We start from the raw sequence: 24276 nt of genomic DNA, 5'->3' as shown, positions 1-24276 counted from the left end.
CTTCTTAGTTATGCAAAATAACCCTCTTCGTCATTTCAATAATCATCTTGAGTCTTATTTTTTTCTAATGTTAGCATTGTTCTTCCCGGATTTTGTGTTAGCAGGTATCCAGTATTTCTGTCCTTTAATTCCTATATTTTCAAGATTTCTATGTCATTTTATTAGATGAACCTCTTGCAAAAGTATTTTATTTTACATATCCTTTTTCAACCAAATCTGAGAGTGCTCTTTTAATTTAGTCCATTCTCATTTATGACTTCTACACTTGTACCAATTCTTGGCATCTTGTTTTTCTGGTCCACTCACTCATACGTACTGTTCTGGCTCAGAGATAGCTCTGTTGCTTGATGCCTAAACCAAGGATAGAGAGAAGTATACAGACAATATGATCCGTGTGTCTGTACCCACTGAGGAAGCCTAAATTATTGCCTCTTATGAGGCGCCCAGTAGCTTTCTCTGTGCTTAGAGAACTCCTGAAGTTTATTCTACATCCATTCATTATTTATTTATTTATTTATGAGATTGTGTCTCACTATGCTGCCCAGGCTGTAGTACAAAGGCTATCACAGGCTCAGTCACTCCACACTACAGTCTCAAACTCCTAGAATCAAGCAGTCCTACCTCAGGCATATCTGAGCCAATAGGTACATGCCATCTTTCTGGGTCTTGGTCCTACATTTTGAAACTCTGTTTGATTTATTTTGTGCTGTGATTAACCTCTTCAATCCTATCCTTCATCTATCTTGCAGAAAATCTATAGTTTCTGATCAAAAACAGTACTCCTTCTTTCTTTTCCAGTTAGTTAGTTATTCATTTGGGAGTTGTTTTTTTTCTTTCTATAAGGAGAAGGGTAATAGCATTTCTATTATTTCTTCTGCCTTGAAGTAGCTTCCTGTCTTAGTCACAGTAAACGGTGTTAAAATAATCTATCAGGAAGCCATTAGGCTGAGATGGCTCCAGCACTTTGGATTCCTACATAAGCAAACCAAAACTGAAGTCAATGTAAGCAGTAAAATGAAACTTAAGCTTAACCAACAAGAAACCACCAATTAACCTCTCACTGAGACTTTCCACTTTAACCAATCAAACAATTTCTTTGTCTTGGCTTCTACAAACACCTTATAAAAAAATATCCCCTCACAACCCCTTGGTGGAGCCCTGAACCACGTGCCGTCTAGTGCCGCCCGATTCATGAATCACCATCTGCTCAAAGAAATCCTTCAAAATTTTAATGTTCCTGAGTTTAACATTTAACAATGGGCTACAAGTTCTAGCCCCTGGTATGTTCTGGCTTCATCTACCACTCTCCCCCTAAATGACTCACCCCAACCAAACTGGCCTCTTGGTTGTGCTTCATGTATGCCAGGAGCACACTCTCACCTCAGGACATCGCATTTGCTCCTTCCTCAGCCTGGACCACTTTTCTCTCAGACATTGTCAGAGCTCCATGCCTCACTCTCCCCAGGTCTTTACTCCAGCATCATCTCTGTGGTGACTTCTCTGGCTAGTGGATCTCAAATTACCAACACATACTCCCACATGCCCTTGGCCTGCTTTTGTTTTCATCTTAATACTGATATACTATGTGACACTTTTATTTTTATCTTACTTACAGGTCCTCTCTCCTTCTATTCCAGTTGTAGACCCTCTCTCTGACTAGAACATAAGCTCTTTGAAGACAGAAATGTTTGCCTACTTTATGCACAGCTCTATCTCTAATGCTTTGAACAGGGCTTGACACATAGAACATGCTTTGTAGATATCTCTTGAATGAATTAATAAATTTCTAGAAGTGTGAAAGAAGAAAAGGAGGCTGTGGAATATGTTCGGTCTGCTGTCATAGTTCCCTCTGTGCTTTAGAATCATGCAGACATGCCAACATTCACTGCCCTATCTAACCTGTCTCTGGAGAAGTTTCATTATGATTTGAACATTATATGAAATAAAAGTTCCAAAGAGATTCCAACGAGGCAGATTAAAAAAAAAAGGAGAAATTAGACATAACAAGGAAAGCTCTCTCTTGAGAAATTTGTGGAGGAGAACTATTGTATGGGTTTCCTTAATCAAAAACAAAAAAGGGACTGCATCTTATCCTCTTTGACTCTCCTTAATTTAGGATAAACTGATGAGGTATAGCAAGATAAATAAAGGAATAAAGAGCTAATCCACAAGGGAGAAGACCGTTTTATTGCTCTCACACAGATGTCTGTCCTAACAACACAGGATATTTTTTTTTCCTTTGGGGGAGGGTGGGAATGGAGTTGGGGGAGCAGCAATTTAAATTGGGACCTCTGGGCAGTCTGTGTTTGGGAATTAGCATTGCATTATTTCCCTGGCTCCCCACCCCCTCTTGTCATTTAGTTGAGAAACATTTGCCCTGGAACAGCACACAGAGTTTGCATTAGCATCCCTGAGGACAGAACTTTGACCCCACAGACTAAGGAAGCTACAAATGGAAAATTCCAAGTTGCTGTACTCTTTTATTTTCATGCTAATGCTTCTGCAGAGAGTATTTAAGGAAACAGATGCACAAGAATAATAAAGAGCTGAGGACTAAGAACTCCTCTGGCAACACTGAAACTGTGCTCCATCCAGCATGATCTTATATCTCCCTGTGCTTGCACAAGTCCAGAGGGGTCAAGGTGAAACCCTGATTTCATTTTATGAAAAAGCTGAACTAGCATTGACGTAGAGAACCCAGGATCACATCCAGTCAGGATTTGAAAATTGTTTAAGTTTCATTTCACTTTCTTCAGGCTACCTCAAAGACAAATGAGCATGTCCTTCAGTAAAAGGCTTTGGGGAATGGTGATTTCTCTTTCTCCCTTGCCAATCCACACCTGAGTTCAAAAAAAAAAAAAATACTGATCCTTCTGTAAATCAAGAATAAAACTCTAAGGCTCCCTGAACTATCTTAATAGACTCCCTCCTGTTAGCTACGGCACTCCAAAGTTAACCTGAAAAACTGGTTCAGGCCATGATGGAAAGCAGGGGGTGGGTCGGACCTGCCCCATTATGCCCTTCTCCCTTTTGGAATTCAGGAAAAGTCAACCAGCATTTAACATCAACATAGACCTTAAGCCTGATAAGAAATATTTACAATCCATTCTCTCTGAAGCTTGCTACCTGTAGCCTCCATCTGCCTAATACCTTGGTTTGCACAACCTCTTCAGTAACCCAGATATTCCTATCTATTGATAACAACCCTTTCAACCAATTACTAATCAGAAAAATTTTAAATCTACCTATAACCTGGAATCCCCGCCCCCTGCCCCACTTCAAGTTGTCTGCCTTTCTGAAACAAATCAATGTATATCTTAAATGTATTTGATTGATGTCTTCTTAATGTATTTGATTTCATGTCTTCTTAAAACATATAAAAACATGCCATGCCCAGACCACCTTGGGCACATGTCATTAGGACCTCCTGAGACGGGGACACAGGTGCATCCTTAATCTCGGCAAAATAATCTTTCTAGATTTATTGTGAGAGTTGTCTCAGATACCTGTGGGTTCATACTTTCCTTGGATCTAACCTAAATGGTTCTCACTGTATTTTCAGTCCCTGGCCACTTCCCTTGAATTCTGTACAACAAGAAAAACTCACTCTGTCCTAAGAATAATGTCATCTTCTGGATACATCCTCATGTGGGAGACATGTGAGAGCACTACACTCTGCAAAGCCAGATCATCTTAACATTTTATCCTAATTTGTAAACAATACTTAAATTTTACTTCACCCTAGTTATGTCTTGCAGAGCAGAAGCTAATCAGAAATGCAGAATAACCATATCCAACTCTTGCTTTAAATTTATCAACCCTCTACACTTTCACTTAGATTATGAGCAGAAACTAGACAAGAACTCCACGACTCTCCCTAAATTCTCTTTCACACTTGGAACTCACCCAGGGAAAGTTCCTGTCAACTCAGTTCTCACCTTCATCCAAGCCACCTCACAATCTTCCTTTCTTCACAGATCCCTCCTTTCTCTGCACTCTTCCGTCTAGTTTGGCCTCTGCTTTCTATGCATAGGACCTTGTCTCCAATTAGACTGTAGGACTCCTGAAGGCAGAGCCCACAGCTTCTTTTGCATCTCCTGCATGCCCTGGTACAGGGTTCTACATGTGAGGGGCTCTCATGAAAACCACGTTGAGTGACTGATTGAAGAAACAGAAACAGGACCCCATGGTGACCTGAAACATATGGAATTCTGAGCAAGGGAAATGAAAAGCCCAACAAGCCCAATACCACACCCTTTATAAAGTACACACATCGCAACAAATCCAAGGTTATTGGAAAAGTAACAGCCCTCTCCCCAGACCAGCCCCAACCAAAAAATTTCATTAGAATGGATAAAGAAACTGCAGTAAATATTAATGGCTGGAGGAGGAAGCTAGAGGACAGCAGGCGGAGCTGAGCAGGTGTTCACCTCCCTCAATTTCAGTCCATTTGCAGCCAACAACGTCATCATTTGGCCTTCTTGAGCTCGCCGACAGGCCATTTTTCATGATTTTACCATTTCTGGCCAAATGCAAACTTTTTAATTAAATGTACCACATGATTCCAGATGTTTGTTTATTTGTTCCAAAAAAGGTTGTAAAATCACTACATAAGGAAAATCCTGGGGCAGGGGTAAAGTTTTCTACAAGAGACAGGGAAATAAAAAGAGTCAGAAGAACTGGGACTGGGAAGTTAATACTGGGCAGAGCTCATGGCAGAACAATTTAGACCAAAAGAATTGGCTTCAACTCACTCTCCTTCCAGAAGCCCAAGATTCAGAAATAAAACACCCTGGGCACTTAATAGTTTTGAAGAGAATGAAGCTCTCATCTTTAAGCCAAAGACTAGAATGAGAACAAATGTTTGTGGCTGCTCTGCCTGCTTTCTGTATGTTTGTTTCTGCTGCCACGAGCTCCACTACATTAACTCCACCAGTCTTCCATTTAACAGGCCAGATTAGAGTTCACGCATGAATGGTAGGAGAGAACCCTGTGACTGGGATGTACCCAGAAAGGGGCAACAGGCAGAGACTATAGCCTCCCACACACCACGCTGGCTTCCTTACAGCTTTCTGGTCCTCTGTTTCTCTCTACCCTGAACTATAATCAGCATTCAGTCTATTGTGTTTGCAATAGACTGTTTCTCATATTCCTTCCTTTATTTTCTGTACCTCCAGCCAGCCAGCCACTCCAGGCCTTGTTCATCGAATGTTGGATTATTTCAACGTTATCCCAGGCCCTGTGTTTTAGTTTCAAAAGCCAACATCAGAAATTTTCTGAGTAACATGCAGAGGAAAAACACTGACTGTCCATTTTCTCTGAGGCCTGAGCCCCCGTGACCAAAACCATCAGCAACCTCAAACAGTAACCCCATAGCGGCCATAAGGTTCCCTGTGCATGGCCCCAACTCCTGCTCTACTGGCAGTATCTACCCTAGCCCCAGCTGGCTTTCCCATCTGTTACCAAGTTGTTTTCTAAATTACCTTTGGAGGAATCACAGTCTATGGACACAGAACCTGGTTATCTAGAAATCTAAGGCTTCTAAGACTTGAAACAACCTCCCTCCAATCCCATTCCACCACGGCCTCCTTGAGGCTAGGCTGTCTCCTTTCCAGTTACCCCTGCTTACTGCTTGCAGATTAATAATCATACAGCATGGTTTTAAATCAAATATAAACCCTTCTGTCTGTGCAAGGTCTGCCCTATTATGGACCTGTCCTATATAAGGAACCTTATTTCTGACCGTTTCAAAACAGGGTCCCTTTTTCAAAACAGGAGGTACAGAAAATAAAGGAAGGAATATGAGAAACAGTCTATTGCAAACACAATAGACTGAATGCTGATTATAGTTCAGGGTAGAGAGAAACAGAGGACCAGAAAGCTGTAAGGAAGCCAGCGTGGTGTGTGGGAGGCTATAGTCTCTGCCTGTTGCCCCTTTCTGGGTACATCCCAGTCACAGGGCTCTCTCCTACCATTCATGCGTGAACTCTAATCTGGCCTGTTTTTTTCTTGTCAGTTCTACCTGTTCTTGCCCTTGTGCTTTATCTTTACCCGTTTATCTTTCTGGAATTCTCTTCTTTTGCCCTCCACTTAACAGGTTCTTCAAAGCTCAAAGCCAACATCCTCCAAAGAGCCACGCCTGACGAGTCTCACCTATATTCCATCTTATCTTTTCTAAACATGGATAGCACTTGCAGCTTTTACCAACTAATAAAGCTCTTACTTATGTTATATATAATATCTCGGTTGGTTGGTATTACCTTATTTTTGGGATCTCCTCAATCAAAACACAAATTCCTGGAAGATAGAGACAATATTCTCTATTTCTGAATTCTCCACAAATCCTAACAATACACTCAGTACACAGTACGTACTAAATAAAGACATGTTGGAGAGATTCTCGAATGACTGAGCTCACAGCAAACTTTGTCTTACTGACCATGTCATACTTCTTTCTCATAAAAAGGAGGAGGAAACAGCCCAGGACTCTAAAACATAAGCACATTTAGAACCTTCTACCCTGTACATTCTAGGCTTCCATTTTTAAAGATAAAGGGAGCATGGTTTTACTATCATTTTTTATTGGCACTGTCTGTTGGGGGAAGAGTTGTCTTTCTGACCTCTCATTTTACGGAAGCAGGGTTTGCTACTCTTTGAGAGGCAGGGGAAAAGTGAAATCCATTTTTCCCTCCTTGCTTTGCTTCTGAGAGAGAAAATCTAGATTCGCAGCCATTCTGTGTCTATGAGTATACCACAATTCTGCCCAGAGAATAGAAATAAAGCAATCTCGGAGACTGCAAATGAAAAATTATGCTTGGAGAAAAGGGAGAGGAAATGGACCCCTGTGGATTTTAAATGCTTAAAACAAGGTTGCTTAAAGTTCCTGGCTAAACTCCATGCCAGTCTTGGTAATAGTCTAACAGATTCATCCATCTTCAGATTCCACTTGGCTTGCCCTTCCATCACTGCCACCCTCCCAGACAGCGAGTGCACACATGCACATCTATCTATATATATGCGGAAGTTTTAATCTACACTACCCTTCATTCCAATCCACCCAGCCCGGCTCCATACAGAGTGAAGCTATTGACCCTGCAAAGTAGCAGGGAGATGAATTTGATGACCCAGACCGGAGTTTTTAAACCATTTCAGCAAGGTCTAGATTCAGAGGGAAGTACAATTTATTCAGCACTTAGTAAAGTCCTTTTACTTTGGAACAGAGTGCACACACTGAAAATAGACTCCCACTGCCACGCAGATAAAATAAACCTGTCAACCACTACTGTCAAATCACTAGTCACCTCGATTAAATAAAGGAAACTTTAGCATCTCTGAGCACCTAAGAACTCCACCAAAATTATAAGCCCATAAAAGCATTACGAAGGAAAGAAAACTAAAGTAATGAGTTCTGTTGAAAATGTCATCAAAAGAAATCATTTTACATAATTAGCAAACGCTAATAATAGTTCTGCACAAGGAACCAACACACTCTTCCCCCACAGAGTCAGGGCACAGTGGTGGCAAGAAGTCTACAAGACAAAAGCCAAGGCTGTGCTCTTATTTGACAGGACCCCTGGACAAAAACGTGTCCTTGTATCTGCAGAGGTTTTTTATTTTTTCTTTTCTCTCTTTCTCTCTCCTTTTGCTCCTTTTCAATACATTATCCATGGGGGAAATTTGGATCTGTCATGCTTCTATGATCCTTCAATGATTCAGTGACAATTTTTTGAGAAACTATTTGATGCTTGGTTCTCTTGAAAGACGAATCAAAATATTCTGGAAGACAGAAGGCAATATATAAGCGGGCTTTCTTAGTCACAAGGTCTGACCTTAGGTGAGACCTCCCTTGCAAAGTTGCCAGAACCATAAGGTTGTTCATCCCACATTTTTGTTTGTTTGTTTTGTTTGAGACGAGTCTCACTTGGTTGCCAAGGCTGGAGTGCAATGGCACGATCTCAGCTCACTGCAACCTCTACCTCCTAGGGTTCATGTGATTCTCCTGTCTCAGTCTCCCAAGTAACTGGGATTACAGCTGCCTGCCACCACACCCAGCTAATTTTTGTATTTTTAGTATAGACGGGGTTTTGTCATGTTGACCAGGCTGGTCTCAAACTCCTGATCTCAAGTGATCCACCTGCCTCAGCCTACCAAAGTGCTGGGCTTACAGGCCTGAACTACTGCACCCAGCCCCATCCCATCTTGTTAAATGATCAATGAGAACCAAGAGGCAGTAGGAAAAAGTTGAGCCATTAAGTTGCCCTAAATAAATGCATCTATTTTCTTGAGTCTTTGCTATTGTTTTCTGTGGATTTTGTTTATAATGATCAGACCAACTTAGCTTTCACATTCCCTGTGGTTGACATAGTAAAATATTGGAAATCTAAAAATGAAAAACTAAAAGTTGGCTAAAAGAGACATACTCCTCTGACAGGGCTCAGAACACAATACCTCAAATTGTGGCACCTTGGCGTTGAGTGATTTGAAACTAAAGACACTGGAAGGGCCTGAGAGACAAGGTCTCTCTGGCCTTCTCTTACCCCCTGCCCCCTCCCTCTGTCACTCCCCTGAAGTCAGTTATAGAAACCAGAATTCCTCTTCCCCAAGTCAGGTCATTGAAACTAGAATCCTGTCCCCGAAAGCCAGCCATAAAACCTAGAAAGGTCACACTCTCTCTTCTCCTTTGAAGACCCTGATTCCAGAGGGATCTTCCATCGGTTACTTCAATTGATCCAGAGGGTTCTGTTCGTTAACCAAAAGTTACTGTTCTATAACCAGAAGGAACAGATCCAGAAGGTTCTGTTCTATAACCAGAATTATAAAATAATTCCATCAGTTACTTCAGTTGAGCCAGAGGGTTCTGTTCTATAACCAGAAGAAGGAATGCTACATAGAGAGACCAAGAAGAATGTGAACGGATAGGCCCTTGTTGGGTTTCTCCTCAATCTATTACCATTAGATCATACCCTTTGTCTAATCATGTTTCTACACAGCTGTCCATTCTTCATCAACATAAGCATAAAAACAGTTTTCCCTGGGTCTTTTGGCCTTTATTTCTGAAGGCCCCTCCCCCGTCTCAGAAAACTTTAATTTCTTATCCTTTCCTCTTGTTACCCTGTCTTTTGTTATAGGCTGTGACCCTTATAATGGATGAGGAAAGGTATCTCATCATTCCGCCCCTGCACCTCCAAATCCTATAAGCCGAAAACAAGTTGTGAGCAATAGTTTAGTCAAGTAACTTCCCTTTGAACCCTCCTGAAAGCATTATGCTTGTTGGCAAGAAGTTTTTCTGGCCAACATCTCCCCATCCCAGACATCTTTGCCTACCCTGCTACCTCTTCACATACAGACATTTAAATTTCCTTTTATTCACTTTTGCTTTGGCTGATTTAATGAGCTGAAGCAAAACACTCCGTATTTATGGCTTCTGTGGAAATGTATTTTATGATATCTCAGGCTAAAAATGTTTTAAATAATAAAGAAAAACCCACAGTTTTTCTTTCCATTTTTTTTCTTTTTTGGATGACACACATTGAGCTGCTTCATGGAGATATACAGAAAAATCAATCGCTAAGCATAAAATGCAACTCACATTAAGGAAACTGCAAACGATAACTAATTATGATAAGTTGCTGTATAAATTACTTTGTGACAGTCCCAGCAATCAATTTCAAACACAAATAGACCAAGCCCCTTGTTGGAGAGGAAGATGAGTACCTAACAACTGTGTTGACAAAATTAACAAGATTGCCAACAATAGTCAAAGAAGAGAAGTTATCATCTCTAAGAAAGTTTCACAGCTAATTTCCTCTTTTTTTTTCTTTCTTTCTTTTACACATTTCAAGACCAACGTTTAATACGGCAAGCTAACTATGGCACATCTTCAAGACTATAGTATAAGCATCAGGAAATAAATAATTCAGGGACATTCACTAGGCTTGCAATTATCTCACAAAATGTGTATGCAGACAAGTTGAAATGGGATCCTCCACGTGACAGCTATTGGTGAGGCAGGGTTATGGTAGATGTGGGGGATTATCTGTTTTAACATTGCCACCATTGCTTTCTTTTAAGGTTTTCTCTGTAGATCAGAGGGAGAACTAAAAACTGTATAGTCCAGAATCCCCTTCCATGAATCAGCCTAGGTTAGAGTTGGCCACAGAGAAGTGCTGCAGTATGATTTGGAAATCTAGAGAGGAGGAGGAACAGGGTAATGCATGGATAACCACAATGACTGAAACAGTCTCCAGGTAAGCGTGAGAATCCTCGCACAGGTGCTTCAGATAGAGAAAGTCAGTGAAAGACGCCCAGGTGTTCCTGTGATCTACAGAACTTTCCAGCAAGCTCCTGAAAAACACCAGCTCAGAGCTGAGGTTGAGATTCTGGGTGGCGGCACCACCTCTAATTCATTCCAATAAAACTCCTCATAATTGGAACACACTGAGTGCCTTCTATTTTCCCTGTCTGAATCCAGACTGACATGGAGCATTCTCCTTTTTTGTTTTCAAACTTTCTCTCCTCCTGATTTTATTGTTCTGTAATTTAAAAATAAAGAATGGCAGGGCAGGAGTAATACAATTGTTTTGACAGAAGCAGGCAAGTAGGATGCCGTAGCTCCTGGCAGCCTAAGCACAGGCTTTGGAAACTCATCCCATTGACGAACATTTCCAGGCCATGTCTCTCCCTCTACTTTTTCTCCTCTTCCTTCCAGCTCAAGGCCACAGTTAGCTCTACCTACACTTGCTTCATACACACGGGATGAAGGATAAAGGTCAGGGGTGACTTGATAATTAGGACACAGGGCTTGATTTGTTTCCCTTGCCCGTTGTTGAGTTGCTCCATTGTCCCCAGCAATTCTTGATGTCTCCCTCTGTGTAATGAGAATAATATTTGCCCTCCCCACGTTACAGGGTTGTCCTGAGGATGATATAATTTACATTCTAAATAGAAATGTTTTCCCCAAAAGACACAATGTCCTCTACAGATGTGAATTCTTCTTCTAACAGCTACCAGATGAAGAATGGCAATATCTGGCATGCTGGGGCACGTCCTGTACTCATAACATATTTAAAGAGACATTTCTCCAACAAATATTTTAGCACTTCTCATAACATGAACACCGCCAAGGACACAATACGTAGATTGCCACTAGGGAACAAATGAGATTACTGACACATTCCACATTCTCCTCATTCCAAAGATATGCTCCAACCCAGGGCAGTGTTCTCAGAGAGAATTCAGGTAGACCATTCTAAATCCATGTGTGTACCACAATCCATATCTTACCGAGATTCTGACCCCTTCCTTGAGAGTTGCTGTTCTAGTAAAATAATTCCATCAGTTACTTCAATTGATCCTATTCCCTTCCTTACCATCAAACCACCGGTGCTTGAAACATTAAAATAATCAACTATTTAGAAGTTAGGCTTTGTGACAAAATGTTCTCTGGCAATTAATCAACACATATGACATCCATCCCTGATGGTCTGGGTTTATGAAAGCAACAGAATTGAGTTCTGAGGTCCACAAAGCTAGACCTTTCCCTTTAGTGTGTCCACCCCCAAAGGAAGCAAGGTCTTCTTTCTTGCCTGCAATCAAGTTACCTTGCAAAGGTAAGTTACTCACCCTTCCCCTGGGTTTCTATTACTCAGCTTTTACTAAAACATATATATGGAGCTTCATTTAGCTAGGAGGTCCTGTGCCGGGCATTGCAGATAAAGTGGTGAACACATGTACTCTCATCCACTCTTCACAACAGCTTATGTCCTATCTAGGAAGATAGTCCCTGAACTGGGAACACTGGCCTAATATAACAGTGTAGGGGGATCAGAGGAGTTTCCTTTGGAGTTATGATATTTAAGCTGATGCCTGAAGAATAGAGTCAGTGATGTCAAAAAGAAGATGAGGCTGGGCGTGGTGTCTCACACCTGTAATTCCAGCACTTTGGGAAGCTGAGGTGGGCGGATCACGAGGTTAAGAGATCAAGACCATCCTGGCCAACATGGTGAAACCCCATCTCTACTAAAAAAATACAAAAATTAGCTGGGCAAGGTGGTGCACGCCTGTAGTCCCAGCTACTTGGGAGGCTGAGGCAGGAGAATCACTTGAACCCAGAAGGCAGGGGTTGCAGTGAGCTGAGATTGCGCCATTGCACTGCAACCTGAGTGACAGGACGAGACTCTGTCTCAAAAAAGAAAAACAAAATGATGATGAACTGGACTTACTGCTGACTCTCAGGGAGTATTCATTTGTGAGGAGTTTAAGGCACACATAACCTGACCTCTATCACACAAAGCAGAATATGAACAACTGCTTTAAGAAGATAGAAACAAATATCATTAATACCTATAGAAAGAAGAAAATCAACCTAACTCAGGTCAGTAAAAGCTTCATGCAGGAAGCAAAGCACTGCACGTTACTAATTCCTGTGACGTGCGGATTATCTACAAGTTACAGATGGAAAAATTGAGTCCCAGGTCTCCTGATCAGTATTCTAAGACTGGACTTCCTTTGCATTTGAATCTACAGTTTCTAGGACATGAATCTTGGGCCTATCATACTCGACATTGGAAGTTACATAAAAGGACAAGTAAAGGGAAAATGGCATGTCCAGAAAAATAGCAATTTGCACATGAACTACTGCCCGCCAGTTTTTGTAGTTGTTGGTGCGGAAGGAAAAGAGATTGGGAACTGGATGAATAAAAAATTATTTGCAAATAGAACTTCCAGTGAGGATTTTACAGACAAAAGTTTCAGACACCATGGAGGATTTCTGCGGGGAGAGAATTGAGGCGATTTGTCCTCACACCGTGAAACGCCCTCCTGTGCATAAATGTTTGCAAGTTGTTTGCATGAAGGTATTAACAAATGACACATAGTTTCATGATTTATATGATCAGAAACTTGAAATAATTACCTTAAATACTTTTTAAAAAATGAGATAGTCTTAAGTGGTTTCATTTTAGTGCCAAAAAGAATGGCTTTCCCATTTGGAGAAAGCCAAGTTGGTTCAAGCCAAATTGGTTTATGCCAAGTGTAAATATATGAGTCTCACCTTTCTCCTACGTACATCAGTCCAACAATAATCCAGCTTTGATGAACTTCTTTGGTCCTCTCTTAATTGGTCTCCTTATGGCCATCAGCCCAAAGAACATCATTTTATGATGAGGACTTGCTTTTCTCAACAACCACGTCAGCACTGATAGGGCAACCAATGTGTCAAACGTGTAGGGATTTTCTTCAGTAAAACTGAGACATCTGTTGTTGGCTCCCTTTAAATAACATTTTTACATTTCTCTCATTGATGTTAGGCCCTGATGTCATCCAATAGCACTTATGTGAACTCTAACTATTTTAGGCATTTTTCCATATTCCAAATGTTATTGCAAATACTTTAAAACTATATTACTTTATACTTCCTTTCTTCAAGTCTCAGGTTCCTTATATTACTGTTAAAAATGACAGATGATATTTGTCCTATTCCTAATGATTATCATTTATCTGATCGTATCTCCCCATTGTGAAATCTCAATTTCATGGCCAGATAAACTTTACAAGTGGCTGTGACGTTTCTGAGACTTCAGTTTCTATGAAACTTATTCAATTGACTATGAAGTAAAATTACCCTTATTCAAATACAAGAAACCCCTATTCAAATACGAATACATAAACATATGAGGATATGATGCTAATTTAAGGGTTAATTTGTTGCTCCATCTAGATGTGGTGTTATTTTAGGGAAATTCCCAAAAACAGTCTCCAAAGGGAAATATGCTCAAGACCTTCAAAAGGACATTCAGTGAAAGTGACCTGTTCATGCTCCTAAAACATCGCAGGTTGGCAGCTGCTTATTTCCCTGACTTTGAGGCAAAATTGATTTTTTCACAAAATTAAGGCATATTTAAATGTAGAAAAGTTCTATTGATGCCCAGACACCAAACAGACAACACAGGTCCAAGCCACAGACTCCGGAAATCCTGCCCTCCTCTCTTGTTCTTTTCCTGCCCAATACAAGAATCCCATTTGCCCAGAGCCCAGATGGTGACTCGGAGGGTCAGATTCACTGCTTTCTGAGCATCTCCACAGCCTGTTCTTCCACCTGCACATCCTGCAGTACTGCTGGGATAGTCCCTGTTCAGTTTCCCCTTTATATATGTAAGTGGAATTTCCTTCTTTGGGAAACAATATTTCAAACAGCCAGCTTAGGGATAAGACATTTTCAAGTGATATTTCATGTCAGTGTACTGTCTGCTTTTGAAGCTGAAGACTCTAGACATGGCAGCAGACATTCAAGGCTTTGGAAAAACTGAGTAAACCAAATTCATGTTTTGAGAACAAGAGAATTCAGCAAAAAACTGCACATGGATTCTCTCAATGTTGCCAGGGAAATTGGAATTCCTTTTAGTTATAATGTAGAGTTCACTCATTTTGAAATTACATATGTCAATTGTTATATTCTCAAACAATGATACTTTTACAAATACTAGTGAGTTTCCCAGTTTCTCCCCATCACTAATACTGAAGTTAACATCTCCTCGGTAATCTCAAAGTACTCTAATCTCTTTAAAGAAAAAAAAATTATAAAATTATATTATACCATAGATTTATTTGCCTCCCCGGTAGAATGCCACTAAATTCTGTTTAATACGGGTTAAAATCACTGCATGTGACAGGTATGGTTTTCTCATCAAGGACTTAAAAAGCACTGCATTCTTTCTAAAGTGCCGAGGCAGCAGTAATAGGCCAGAGCTCTGCACAGCCAAGTGTCCCTCCCTGCACCCACTGAGAGCAATAAAAAGCTGAGTTCCAACCTCGGTGACTGGTGAGTTCCCTGGAAGCAGAAGGCAAGGGCGTGTAGTGGTGCTCAGGGGAGCTGGCAGTGTCCTCACTGGAAACCTGTGTGACAAAAGCAAAGTCAACATGAAGCAACACCAAATACCAAACCCCTCCTTTACCAGACCTGTCTCCTTGGGATCTGAGCTTGGAGAAATTTTTATTCACCAAGATACTTCTTAGGAAGCAAGAGTTGTTTTTGTTGAGATAATATTCTGGTAAGTGTTGGGTAAGATCCAAAGCTTTGAGGAGCCTCAGTACATGTGGAATAGCTCTGAGGAAAGAGGGCAGTTTGTTTATGTGCTGAAATGAGAGGAGGAGGAGGAAGAAAAAGAGAGAGGCGGAAGACAGGAAAAGTTAGAGACCTAGATTTCTATCAGGACTTTACCCAGTGATTCCCACAAAGTAAATGCTGGATATGGGCAGATTTCTATGTTAACTAGTGAAGACGCTAAGCTCTGCCCCCAGGATAAATGGGGAAAACCAGGGCTGACCTCTTTGAGCCCACTGGCCTGAAAGACTGGGCAGAATGAAGTCAGCATAGGAAAGGATATACATTGTCTTGTGCTGTGCATTGGGGATTCTGGCTCAGTTTAACAACAGCAATGAGAAATACGTCTGAAATTTGGATTTGGGATGTAGCAGTTATCAACAAATTTGTCACTCCAAGGCCTAAAAGAAAATAACATAAGATGCATCTAAGATGATACTTTTTCGCTGTCTGCAGAACACTCTTTAACTATAGAACTCTGTCTGAGATGACACAGGCTGCTAAGGCTCACTCTTCAGAACCCAACATGCTTGTGAATTAAGCAAGAAGAAAGTATTTCAGCTTGGGGTCCGCTGTCACTCAGAGACAATGACCAGTATGCCACACTCACAGTGTGGTTGCCGGTAACAAGAAGCAACTCTTAACTAACATTTTGAAATCAAATGCATTTTTTTTTTTAATATCCCAACAAGAACATCTGCTAGGATCAAAATCTGAAGCTTACAATCTTTCCAAGCTTCATGAAAAAGTAAATTTCATTAATGCTACATTTTTCTTCCCGGAATAGGAAATACCTTCTATGGGATGTATTTGCCCTCCTAAAAGGAGGCCTTTTCTCCAAAGAGATTACCTATATTACAGGAATCAAACTAAGTAGGAGATTAGACCTACTTGCTAGAAAAACCCTTTAAATTTCATTTCTGACATTTGCGACGTCTGACTAAGCGGCTTTCAGTGGAGACTTATGGCAAGAGGGTGACTGGAGCAAAATCAGAAGCTCGGTCCCTAGGTAGAAACAGTTTTCAGGTAGCTTGCTTCACTCCAGCTCCAAGGCAAATATATGGTGTTTAAATTTGGATCCAAGGCTATTGGGTCCAGAAAAATAAAAGTTTGGCCACCAAGAAAGACATGTTTTGAAGCAGGCAAGACTTTTCTACTTTTTAGCACATTGCAAGAACGTGGAGTCCAAAATTAGATTAAAAAATCAAATACTACAGTCACCAAGTGTCTCTCTGTTGGGTATTTATTCAAGGTCTCCTGTAATTTCTATATAATGAATGAAACATGATGACAGTGTCCTAAATATGGCACCTATTTAATGCTTGAGGCAGGACATATGAAGTGAGGGTACAGGAGTCATCCTCCCTAGATCTACCACACTTCCTCCATGGCAGGCCACAGTTGTCAATATGTCTGCTCCAACTCATTGCAAAAAAAAAAAAAAAAAGAAAAAATCAATATGCGTTTTAGTTTGTTGTGTTGTGATATTTCTCAGAACTTTTAATCTCGATTTGGGCTGTTGACAATTTGATAACAGCTTTTTCCTACAATTACTGGAACAAATCCTACCTTTCAGGAAACACCTCTGACTGTGCTACACATTAGAATCCTGTAGCGAAGCGTAAAAGAGATGTTTGGTTGTGCTTTGCATTGCAGGTAGAGCAAAATGGTGTGGCTTCTGTTGTTTTACAGTCATCATTCTATGACCAGCACTTAATTACTTTCCTGCTCAGTGTCCGTTGATAAACTCACATCATGAAAAATAATCCAGGAAAGCATGATTTTGCAAACTACGCCTTTTGATGGGACTTCTATGGCTGGATGTCTAGGAAAACAACTACAAATCAGGGTTCCAACTACCAACTCTTTGACATGGCTTTTCTTAAAATGAGGTCCATGTGATCCTGTCAACAGTGATGCTCACACTGGTTCTCTGAACCTTAGGATTAGAAGCACGATTCAGAAAGACACAATTATCATGTGAAATAAGTGGACAAGAAAATGTTTTAAATTTGTACTCTATCTTCCAAAGAATAAAGAGCTCACCTTGAAACTGAGGCGGTATACCTATCGTATATTGAGTATGCAGTAATGGAAAATTTAAATAATATTTTCTTTCACCTGGATTAAAAGATATGCCTAAAATGAGAATAAGCAAATTTGAGTAAATCTGAATCTTCAGGACTATAAATACTCTCCAATTTTGAATCCTTGGCAAATTTGTTGTTGCTGCTGTTGAGACAGAATCTCACTCTGTGCCAGGCTGGAGTGCAGAGGCACAATCTCAACTCACTGCAACCTCTGCCTCCCTATTCAAGCAATTCACATGCCTCAGCCTCCCGAGTAGCTGGGATTACAGGCACGTGCCACCACGTCCAGCTAATTTTTGCATTTTTAGTAGAAATGGGGTTTTACCATGTTGCCGAGTCTGGTCTCGAACTCCTGGTCTCAGGTGATCCACCTGCCTCAGCCTCCAAAAGTATTGGGATTACAAGCATGAGCCACTGCACCTGGCCCTTGCTATCTTTTCTAAATGCCTATGGCAAGGAATTAGAGTTTTACATTTTAATTTTTAAATTCTCCTGTTAGGAAATATTTGCATATCTACAATAAATAATTAGTATCCAAAATAAAAAAGAATGTCTTTAAATCAATAGAAAATATAATAGAAAAACAGACAAAGGAAATGTCTGGAAATTCAAAGATGAGAAAACCTGAACATTCAATAAACATAAGAGAAGTTGCTGAAATTTCCTAGGATGAAGGGCAATACAAATTAAAACAAGATACGATTTTTCCACTCATCATACTGGCAAATTTTAAGTCTCATAATAGCACGTACTAGTGAGAACAAAGGAAAAAGATGTTATCGTCTCATTCCTTGCTAGTGGGAATGTACACTGGTTCAACTACTTTGAATCGTCATTTAGCAATATCTAATAAAACTGAAAATAGGTGCAGCAATTTCACTTAAAATATGTAATTCTATGGAAAATCTTACACAGGTCTGCAAGTTGAGACATAAAACTGTTTATTGCAGCATTATTTAGAAGAAATTGGAATTAACTCAAATGTCTATCGATGAGAAAAATAAAATGTTGTATATCAATAAGATAGAATATTAATATGCAGTATTTAAGAGAAACAAACCTAATTTCTATATCCCACTTTGAATAGATCTAAAAATGTAATACAGAGTGAAAATGCAAGTTGCAAAATGATAAACATAACATTTATGGAAATATAAAGTTTATTGATCTCATGTATGTATAGAAACATCTAAAGATTATTTAAAAAATATACACTAAATTCATTAAAACAGTTGCTTCAGCCAAAGGGCAGTGTAGTAGTCTGGGGCTGGTGAGATATGGGGAGAAGAGAACTTCAGCTTTACATATGATGCTCTTTCTTTCATTTAAAGAAGACTTAAACGTCAAAATATTAGCAACCACAAATTCTCGATGATCTCTGCACATATTCATTACTTTTCAAACTTTTCTACATTTCTGAAACTTCTCAGACCTAAGCTTGAAATTTTTTTAAAACACCAAAAGGCCCTATTTCTTTGCTAATCCATGCAGTCCTATATTGACATGAACCCATAATGAGAGAAAATTTCCTTAAACAATTCTCTAGTACTTGTACAACATGGATTAATGTCATCTCTGATTGGCTTTTTGTAGTGAACTACCCCATTTCTGTTTCTTCTAGAGCTACTGAGAGTGAGCTCTAGAATAGGTAAAAGCAGATGATGGTAAATATATATCCCCTTCCCCCCAAGTCTTGAAATACTCATTCTGGCCTTACAAGTCCTTCTGCTGAAGATACAACAAAGCATTCTGAAGGTTACTTGATTCTTCTCCTGCTCACAATCAAAGAGTTACTAATAATTTTTAAAACCCACATCAATAAAGGTAATAGCCACTAATATACTGCACTCTGCAATTTCCATAATGGGAGGAAGGAAGGTGGAACTTGGCAACCTCCTTGGAAAAGATTCAACGCACACACAGCGTACTCTGCAACAGACTTGCAAAGTGAGAGTTTCACTTGGTGATTACAGAAACTGATAAATGTGTAAAATTCAAGCCCCTTTCCAATGGGTTCATTCAATGAAAAACTGCAGTCCGGTGGATATTTCTGAATGTTACGGATACACTGAAAGAACATGATACAGACCACAGGAGGAGAGATTTGGCAGACTTTGAAACAAGAAGGGGGCAGCTACAAAGTTGTTTAATAGCCATAAATCTCCTACTATTTTTCACAAAATACCATCTAAGACCACAGCTCCACAACTCATTCCCCATCACTCAGCTCAAGTGGAGCGCTCTGGCATGTTCACTCACCCTTAAATCATACACCACAGAAAGTGATCCCGGGCCTGGGAAATATGTCAGCCTCTTTCAAGCAAAAGCAATCTTCACTTTTCATCACAATTCATTCCCTGAAACCATGGAATAAAGCTGACTCTTCTAAAAACATTTATTTTCTCTCATAAGAAAAAGCATCACTCATTTAGTGATCAAGTATTTAATAACCACCTACTATATGCCAGGCCCTTTGCTGAGAAAACCAAGAAAAATAAAAAGAGAACATCGGTTGCATTCCTGGCTCATAAAAAAAAAATCATACTATGATTAATACTGGTTATGAAGAACCACCAACTCAGCGTGTCTCTCACAATCCCATATTCTGCATCATCACAGAATGCTGTCTCTGACCTTGATTATGACATCTACACGCCTGTAACAGTAGTTACGTACTTACTCATTTCTCATTCATACTAACAGAGCGCTTTGGGGATTAACTTTATTAAATTTCTGAAATTAATTGTATGATTAACCCTGTGCCCAACATACTGCCAGAAATACAGGAGGAAGTCAATGCATGATGATTGAATGAGCAAAACATTTTAAAGTCAAAGATAAAACTACATACCATGATTGTAATTCAACATGAAAGCGTGGGCCAAGTTGCCAGAATCAGAAAGCAAAGACTTGCCATCTTCTGGAGGATTAAGTTAGAGAAACCAAAGAACCAGCTAGAAGGCTGAAGCTTCCCAGCCCTCTCTCAGATTAAGGTACATGCCTTTTGGTAAAGCCAGAAAGCTGGAGAGAAGGTGTCACTGACACACAGATTAAGTCTGAATAACAGGTTTGAAAGCAGGAATAGCCACATCCTGTCTAGCGCCAGCAGCCAAGAAAACGGGAGGAAATAAAACACAAAGTAGGGATGAGGCTGAGTCTGGAACCAAGAGACCAAGAAAAGATCCCAAAGGAGAAAAGGTCAGAGTCTGGGCAAATGCTGAGGATGAAGCTGAGTGAGAGAGGTGAAGGGTAATTCAAGTGAGAAGCTGGTCATAGCGGAAGCAGGTGAGAAGAGGACAGGGTCAAAAGCCTCTCTGGAATAGGAAAGCATTCTGAAGGCGATGGCCTGGAGCCTCCCATTTGTTTCTATCTGATCTACAGGGGACCCAGTTCTGCCAGGGCCTACCGTGGCATCTGGCCCAGAGTGGTAGTTCGCAAATATTTATGAAAGGCAGGGAAGGGTAAAGCAAAAGGCGGGAGGGAGGAGGAGAACTAGGAAAGGGAAAAGAAAGGAAGGGCTGTGGCTTGGGCATTGTGTGGGCTATTACATAACTAATCCACTCACACAGTATAAGAGTTGTTAAAGATCTTACAAATCCTCTAGAGCAGTGGTTCCAAAATGTTTTTAGCAGACACTTATATAACAGAAGAAAAAATAAAACCATCTAAATATTGGACATTATGGAAAAGATCATAATTTTTCGTGATAACCTAATATAACTCTAAGTACATAGGAGAAAGAAATATGCAAAGATACTTATTACATAATATTAAGCGAACACAGTAAACATTAAAATAGTATATAGGTTACGGTTTTTAATGATATAAAATTTGGAATAGGTAGAAGTTACTAAGTAAAGATCAAAAGATTTTTGGTCCAGGCACAGTGACTCATGCCTGTAATCCCAGCACTTTGGGAGACCGAGGTAGGCAGATCACCTGAGAGGTCAGGAGTTTGAAAACCACCTAATACGGTGAAACCTCATTTCTACTAAAAATTCAAAAATTAGCCAGGTGTGGTGGTGGGCACCTGGCTCATTTTTGTATTTTAGTAATCCCGGCTACTCAGGAGGCTGAGACAGGAGAATTGCTTGAACCCAGGAGGCAGAGGTTGGATGAGCCAAGATCATGCCATTGCACTCCAGCCTGGGTGACAGAGAAAGATTCCATCTCAAAAATAAATTTTTGCTAGCAATGTGATCAAGGGTGCTTGGAGTTGTAAACTTTATTTAATATACCGTTACTTCTTATAATTTATAATATTTACAAATTAAAACACTACTCATATATAATGGCTGATATGAAATAATGCCTAGTTCCTCAGATATTTTTCAATCTGTCCTATCAGAGATTGAGGAGAAATGGAAAAAGAGAAGGGAGGAAAAATTGGAGTTGAGGAAAAAGAAGAAGATCAAAAAGAAAGGAGGCAAAGTCTGCGACAGGATTTAATATTTCTTGACTATATGGTAAATGCTAATGCTTATCCAATGTATGAGATATGTCCTCTCATTTGAAAAATGATAAAAAACGAGACTTAGAATAAGATCAGTAATGTCCAAGACTGTCCAGTTCTAAACTGCAGAGTAAGGTCAGAAACCAAGTCAGCCTGACTCCTAGAGCCCAGACTGTTTCCCTAGCCCCACACTCTCTCTGCACTGGTATCCTCATGTTTTCATGATGCTCTCCTCCTGGCCATTACTCTATTCTCCCCTGCTTCGATGTCCACTGGGCACTTGTCCCTTTCAGAGAACTGTAAACTTTAAGATTTTAGAGGCCAGACCTAATTTGGCAGTAAATGCCTTACAGCACCTAACAAAGCAACTTCTCAAAGTATTGAGAAAAGATTATCAGATGAAAAGAAATTTACTAACAGCATTAGTAAATTTACTAATTTTACTAATAAGTAATTGTAATAAGGGGAGAACATCCTATCTGTAAATAAACAATTTTCTTTATCCAAAGAAGTATGATGGAGCACAAATAGTTTGCTAATTAATTCTTGCTGAGGATTTCATTTGTGTCCTATGTTAGAACATAGGACACAAATCAGACATAATCATAATCAGAATGTAATGTGTTATAACCTCCACATAAGGTGAATGTGTGTACATTTCTTGAGAATTATATGCAGGCATTTTATAAGCATTGTTTGATTTAACCCTCTTAATAGCCTTATAATGCAAGTGTCACCGGATCCTTAGGGTGTCACTTTTCCAGTCAGAACCCTCTGTGGCTGGTGGCACCTTTGCCTCAGTTTCGCTCAGCCTCGCTGGGCTCCTTCCACCCACTTGGCCCAGCATGATACGCTCGGCTGGCACTACCAGCCCAGATCCCACATCTGCCAAGGGTGAGCCAGGCATGGAGTGGTGAGTGGTATGTGAGCGAGCGAGGGGTTCAGCCCACTCACGGCCAGGTGTGCTGGCTGCGGTGGAGCAGGCAGCTCCAAGTGCTGGTACAAGCACCGGCTCCAAGCGGGGCTGCAGCTGGACGGGGCATACTGCAAGTGGCTTCCACTGTGGGCACCAGGGAATGCTGTGGTGCTTGGAAGCTTGGAAACTCCAGGAACCACAGAGCCCTAAAGAGAGCGACATAGGTCCGAGAGCCCCTAGGTCTGTGCTTGCTGAAGGGCTGCAGCTTTTCTCTCTTTATCGTCACCTGCAATGTGGCATGTGGAGAGGCGTGTTTCAACGCTGCGTTACAGCTCTTTTAGTCCCGCCATTTGGCGGATCCTGAGTTCTTGTCCCACATCCAGGAAGAATGGGGCACGTGGACAATGAGCATGAACAATGCAAAGAGGAGCTTCACTGAGCAACACAACAGCTCTCGGAAGACCCAAAGTGGGTAGCCCCTTTCTGCAGGCAGGTCACCCCGAGCAGCGTCCAGCTTCCGCAAAGAGTAGACCCATAGTGTGTAGCTAGCTCCTTTCTGCAGGCAGGCCATAGAGTTTGGCAGATGTTTATGGGCTCAAAAGGGGGGAAGTGAGTGGGGATTGGTTCACGGGCATCCGTAGGCAGGCCGAAGAAAGCACCATAAATTCTCACTCCAGGCATACTCTCCACCTGGAACTGGCAGCCCACCCCGGGGGCTTCGGGCATCCTTGGCTTGAAGGTGGGGTTTCACTGAGAACCCACCCCTATCCACCCAGGAACCTGTCTGCCTTCGGCCATCAACATGCCATCCACGTTGCCCAGGCTGTTCATGTCGAGGAGCGCCTGCAGGCCTGCACGGAGCTGCCTTCAGCACCCCCTGGGCTGCCTCCTATGCTCACTGGCGCCCAAAGTCTAGAAGGGGCCAAGGCAGCAGGGGGCTGGTGTGTCAGTGCCGCCCTGAGTGCAGGCAAACCCAGCTGGGTCACGATAGCACCCAGGGTTGGCCACAACTTTGCTCTGTACTGGAGCGGGGGCCAGGAGCCACAGGTAGCACTTCCGAGCCCGCAGGCTGCAGCTGCATCCAGGAGCGCCGGCTCCCACCCCGCCAACTGGGTAGGGGGTGGGGCTCTTGTCTGTTCCCGGCTCCTACTAACCCTGGCTAGGCTTATTTAGTGCACATACAAAGTTAGGTAATATATTGGTAGTGGGATATGAATCAATTCATGTTAATATGCAACATGTTCTTTGGCCTGCTAAGTAAATAAAACTATCAGCTTATTTAATAATCCATGAACGAATTATCTGTGCAATGTAGACAAATTGGCATTTCAGATCTCTTTGGCCTTTTGGATTCAAATAACCAGTGGTGTGCTAGTGTGAACCTGTACTGGCTTACAAGAACTAATTATTAAGGTTTTGAGAACTTTGGTCAGTTGTTAAACACAGGTATTATTTAAAATTACACATATTTAAAATGGAATAAATTACCTTAAAAGCAAAGGTAGTATTTAATCTGACTCCCCACTTCCAAATTGTTTTACAAAATTTTACCATTATTTATGCTCTGGAAATTGAGTCTACTGTATTCATATGATAAAAATACTATATAATGATGTGCGATTACTTTCCAACTTTTCGGCGATGGCACTTTGTAGCTGGACATTGGCCACTGTGGGAGTATTTGCAGCAGAAACTGGCAAATGCTACAAGTTAGAGT

The 24276-nt window shown here is 40.9% G+C and overlaps 1 protein-coding gene across 4 annotated transcripts in view; it reads right to left on the bottom strand.

Moving 5' to 3' along the window:
• LRMDA (leucine rich melanocyte differentiation associated) overlaps nt 1-24276 on the bottom strand; it is a 1109623-nt gene that overhangs the window by 215327 nt on the left and 870020 nt on the right. For 3 of the 4 annotated variants that reach the window (XM_032256149.1, XM_032256152.1, XM_032256150.1), the window contains exon 6: nt 14808-14892. The exons of the other annotated variant lie outside the window; for it this stretch is intronic. In XM_032256149.1, the coding sequence (XP_032112040.1) occupies nt 14808-14892 (85 nt within the window). The remainder of the gene's footprint in view (nt 1-14807; nt 14893-24276) is intronic. 4 annotated transcript variants of the gene reach the window in all.

The sequence above is a fragment of the Sapajus apella genome, unplaced genomic scaffold, assembly GCF_009761245.1.
Source record: "Sapajus apella isolate SASKATOON/1434 unplaced genomic scaffold, GSC_monkey_1.0 scaffold94, whole genome shotgun sequence".
NCBI classification, from domain to species: domain Eukaryota; kingdom Metazoa; phylum Chordata; class Mammalia; order Primates; family Cebidae; genus Sapajus; species Sapajus apella.
Note: the sequence above shows the minus strand (reverse complement) of the source record. Positions and strands in the feature narration are given on the sequence as shown.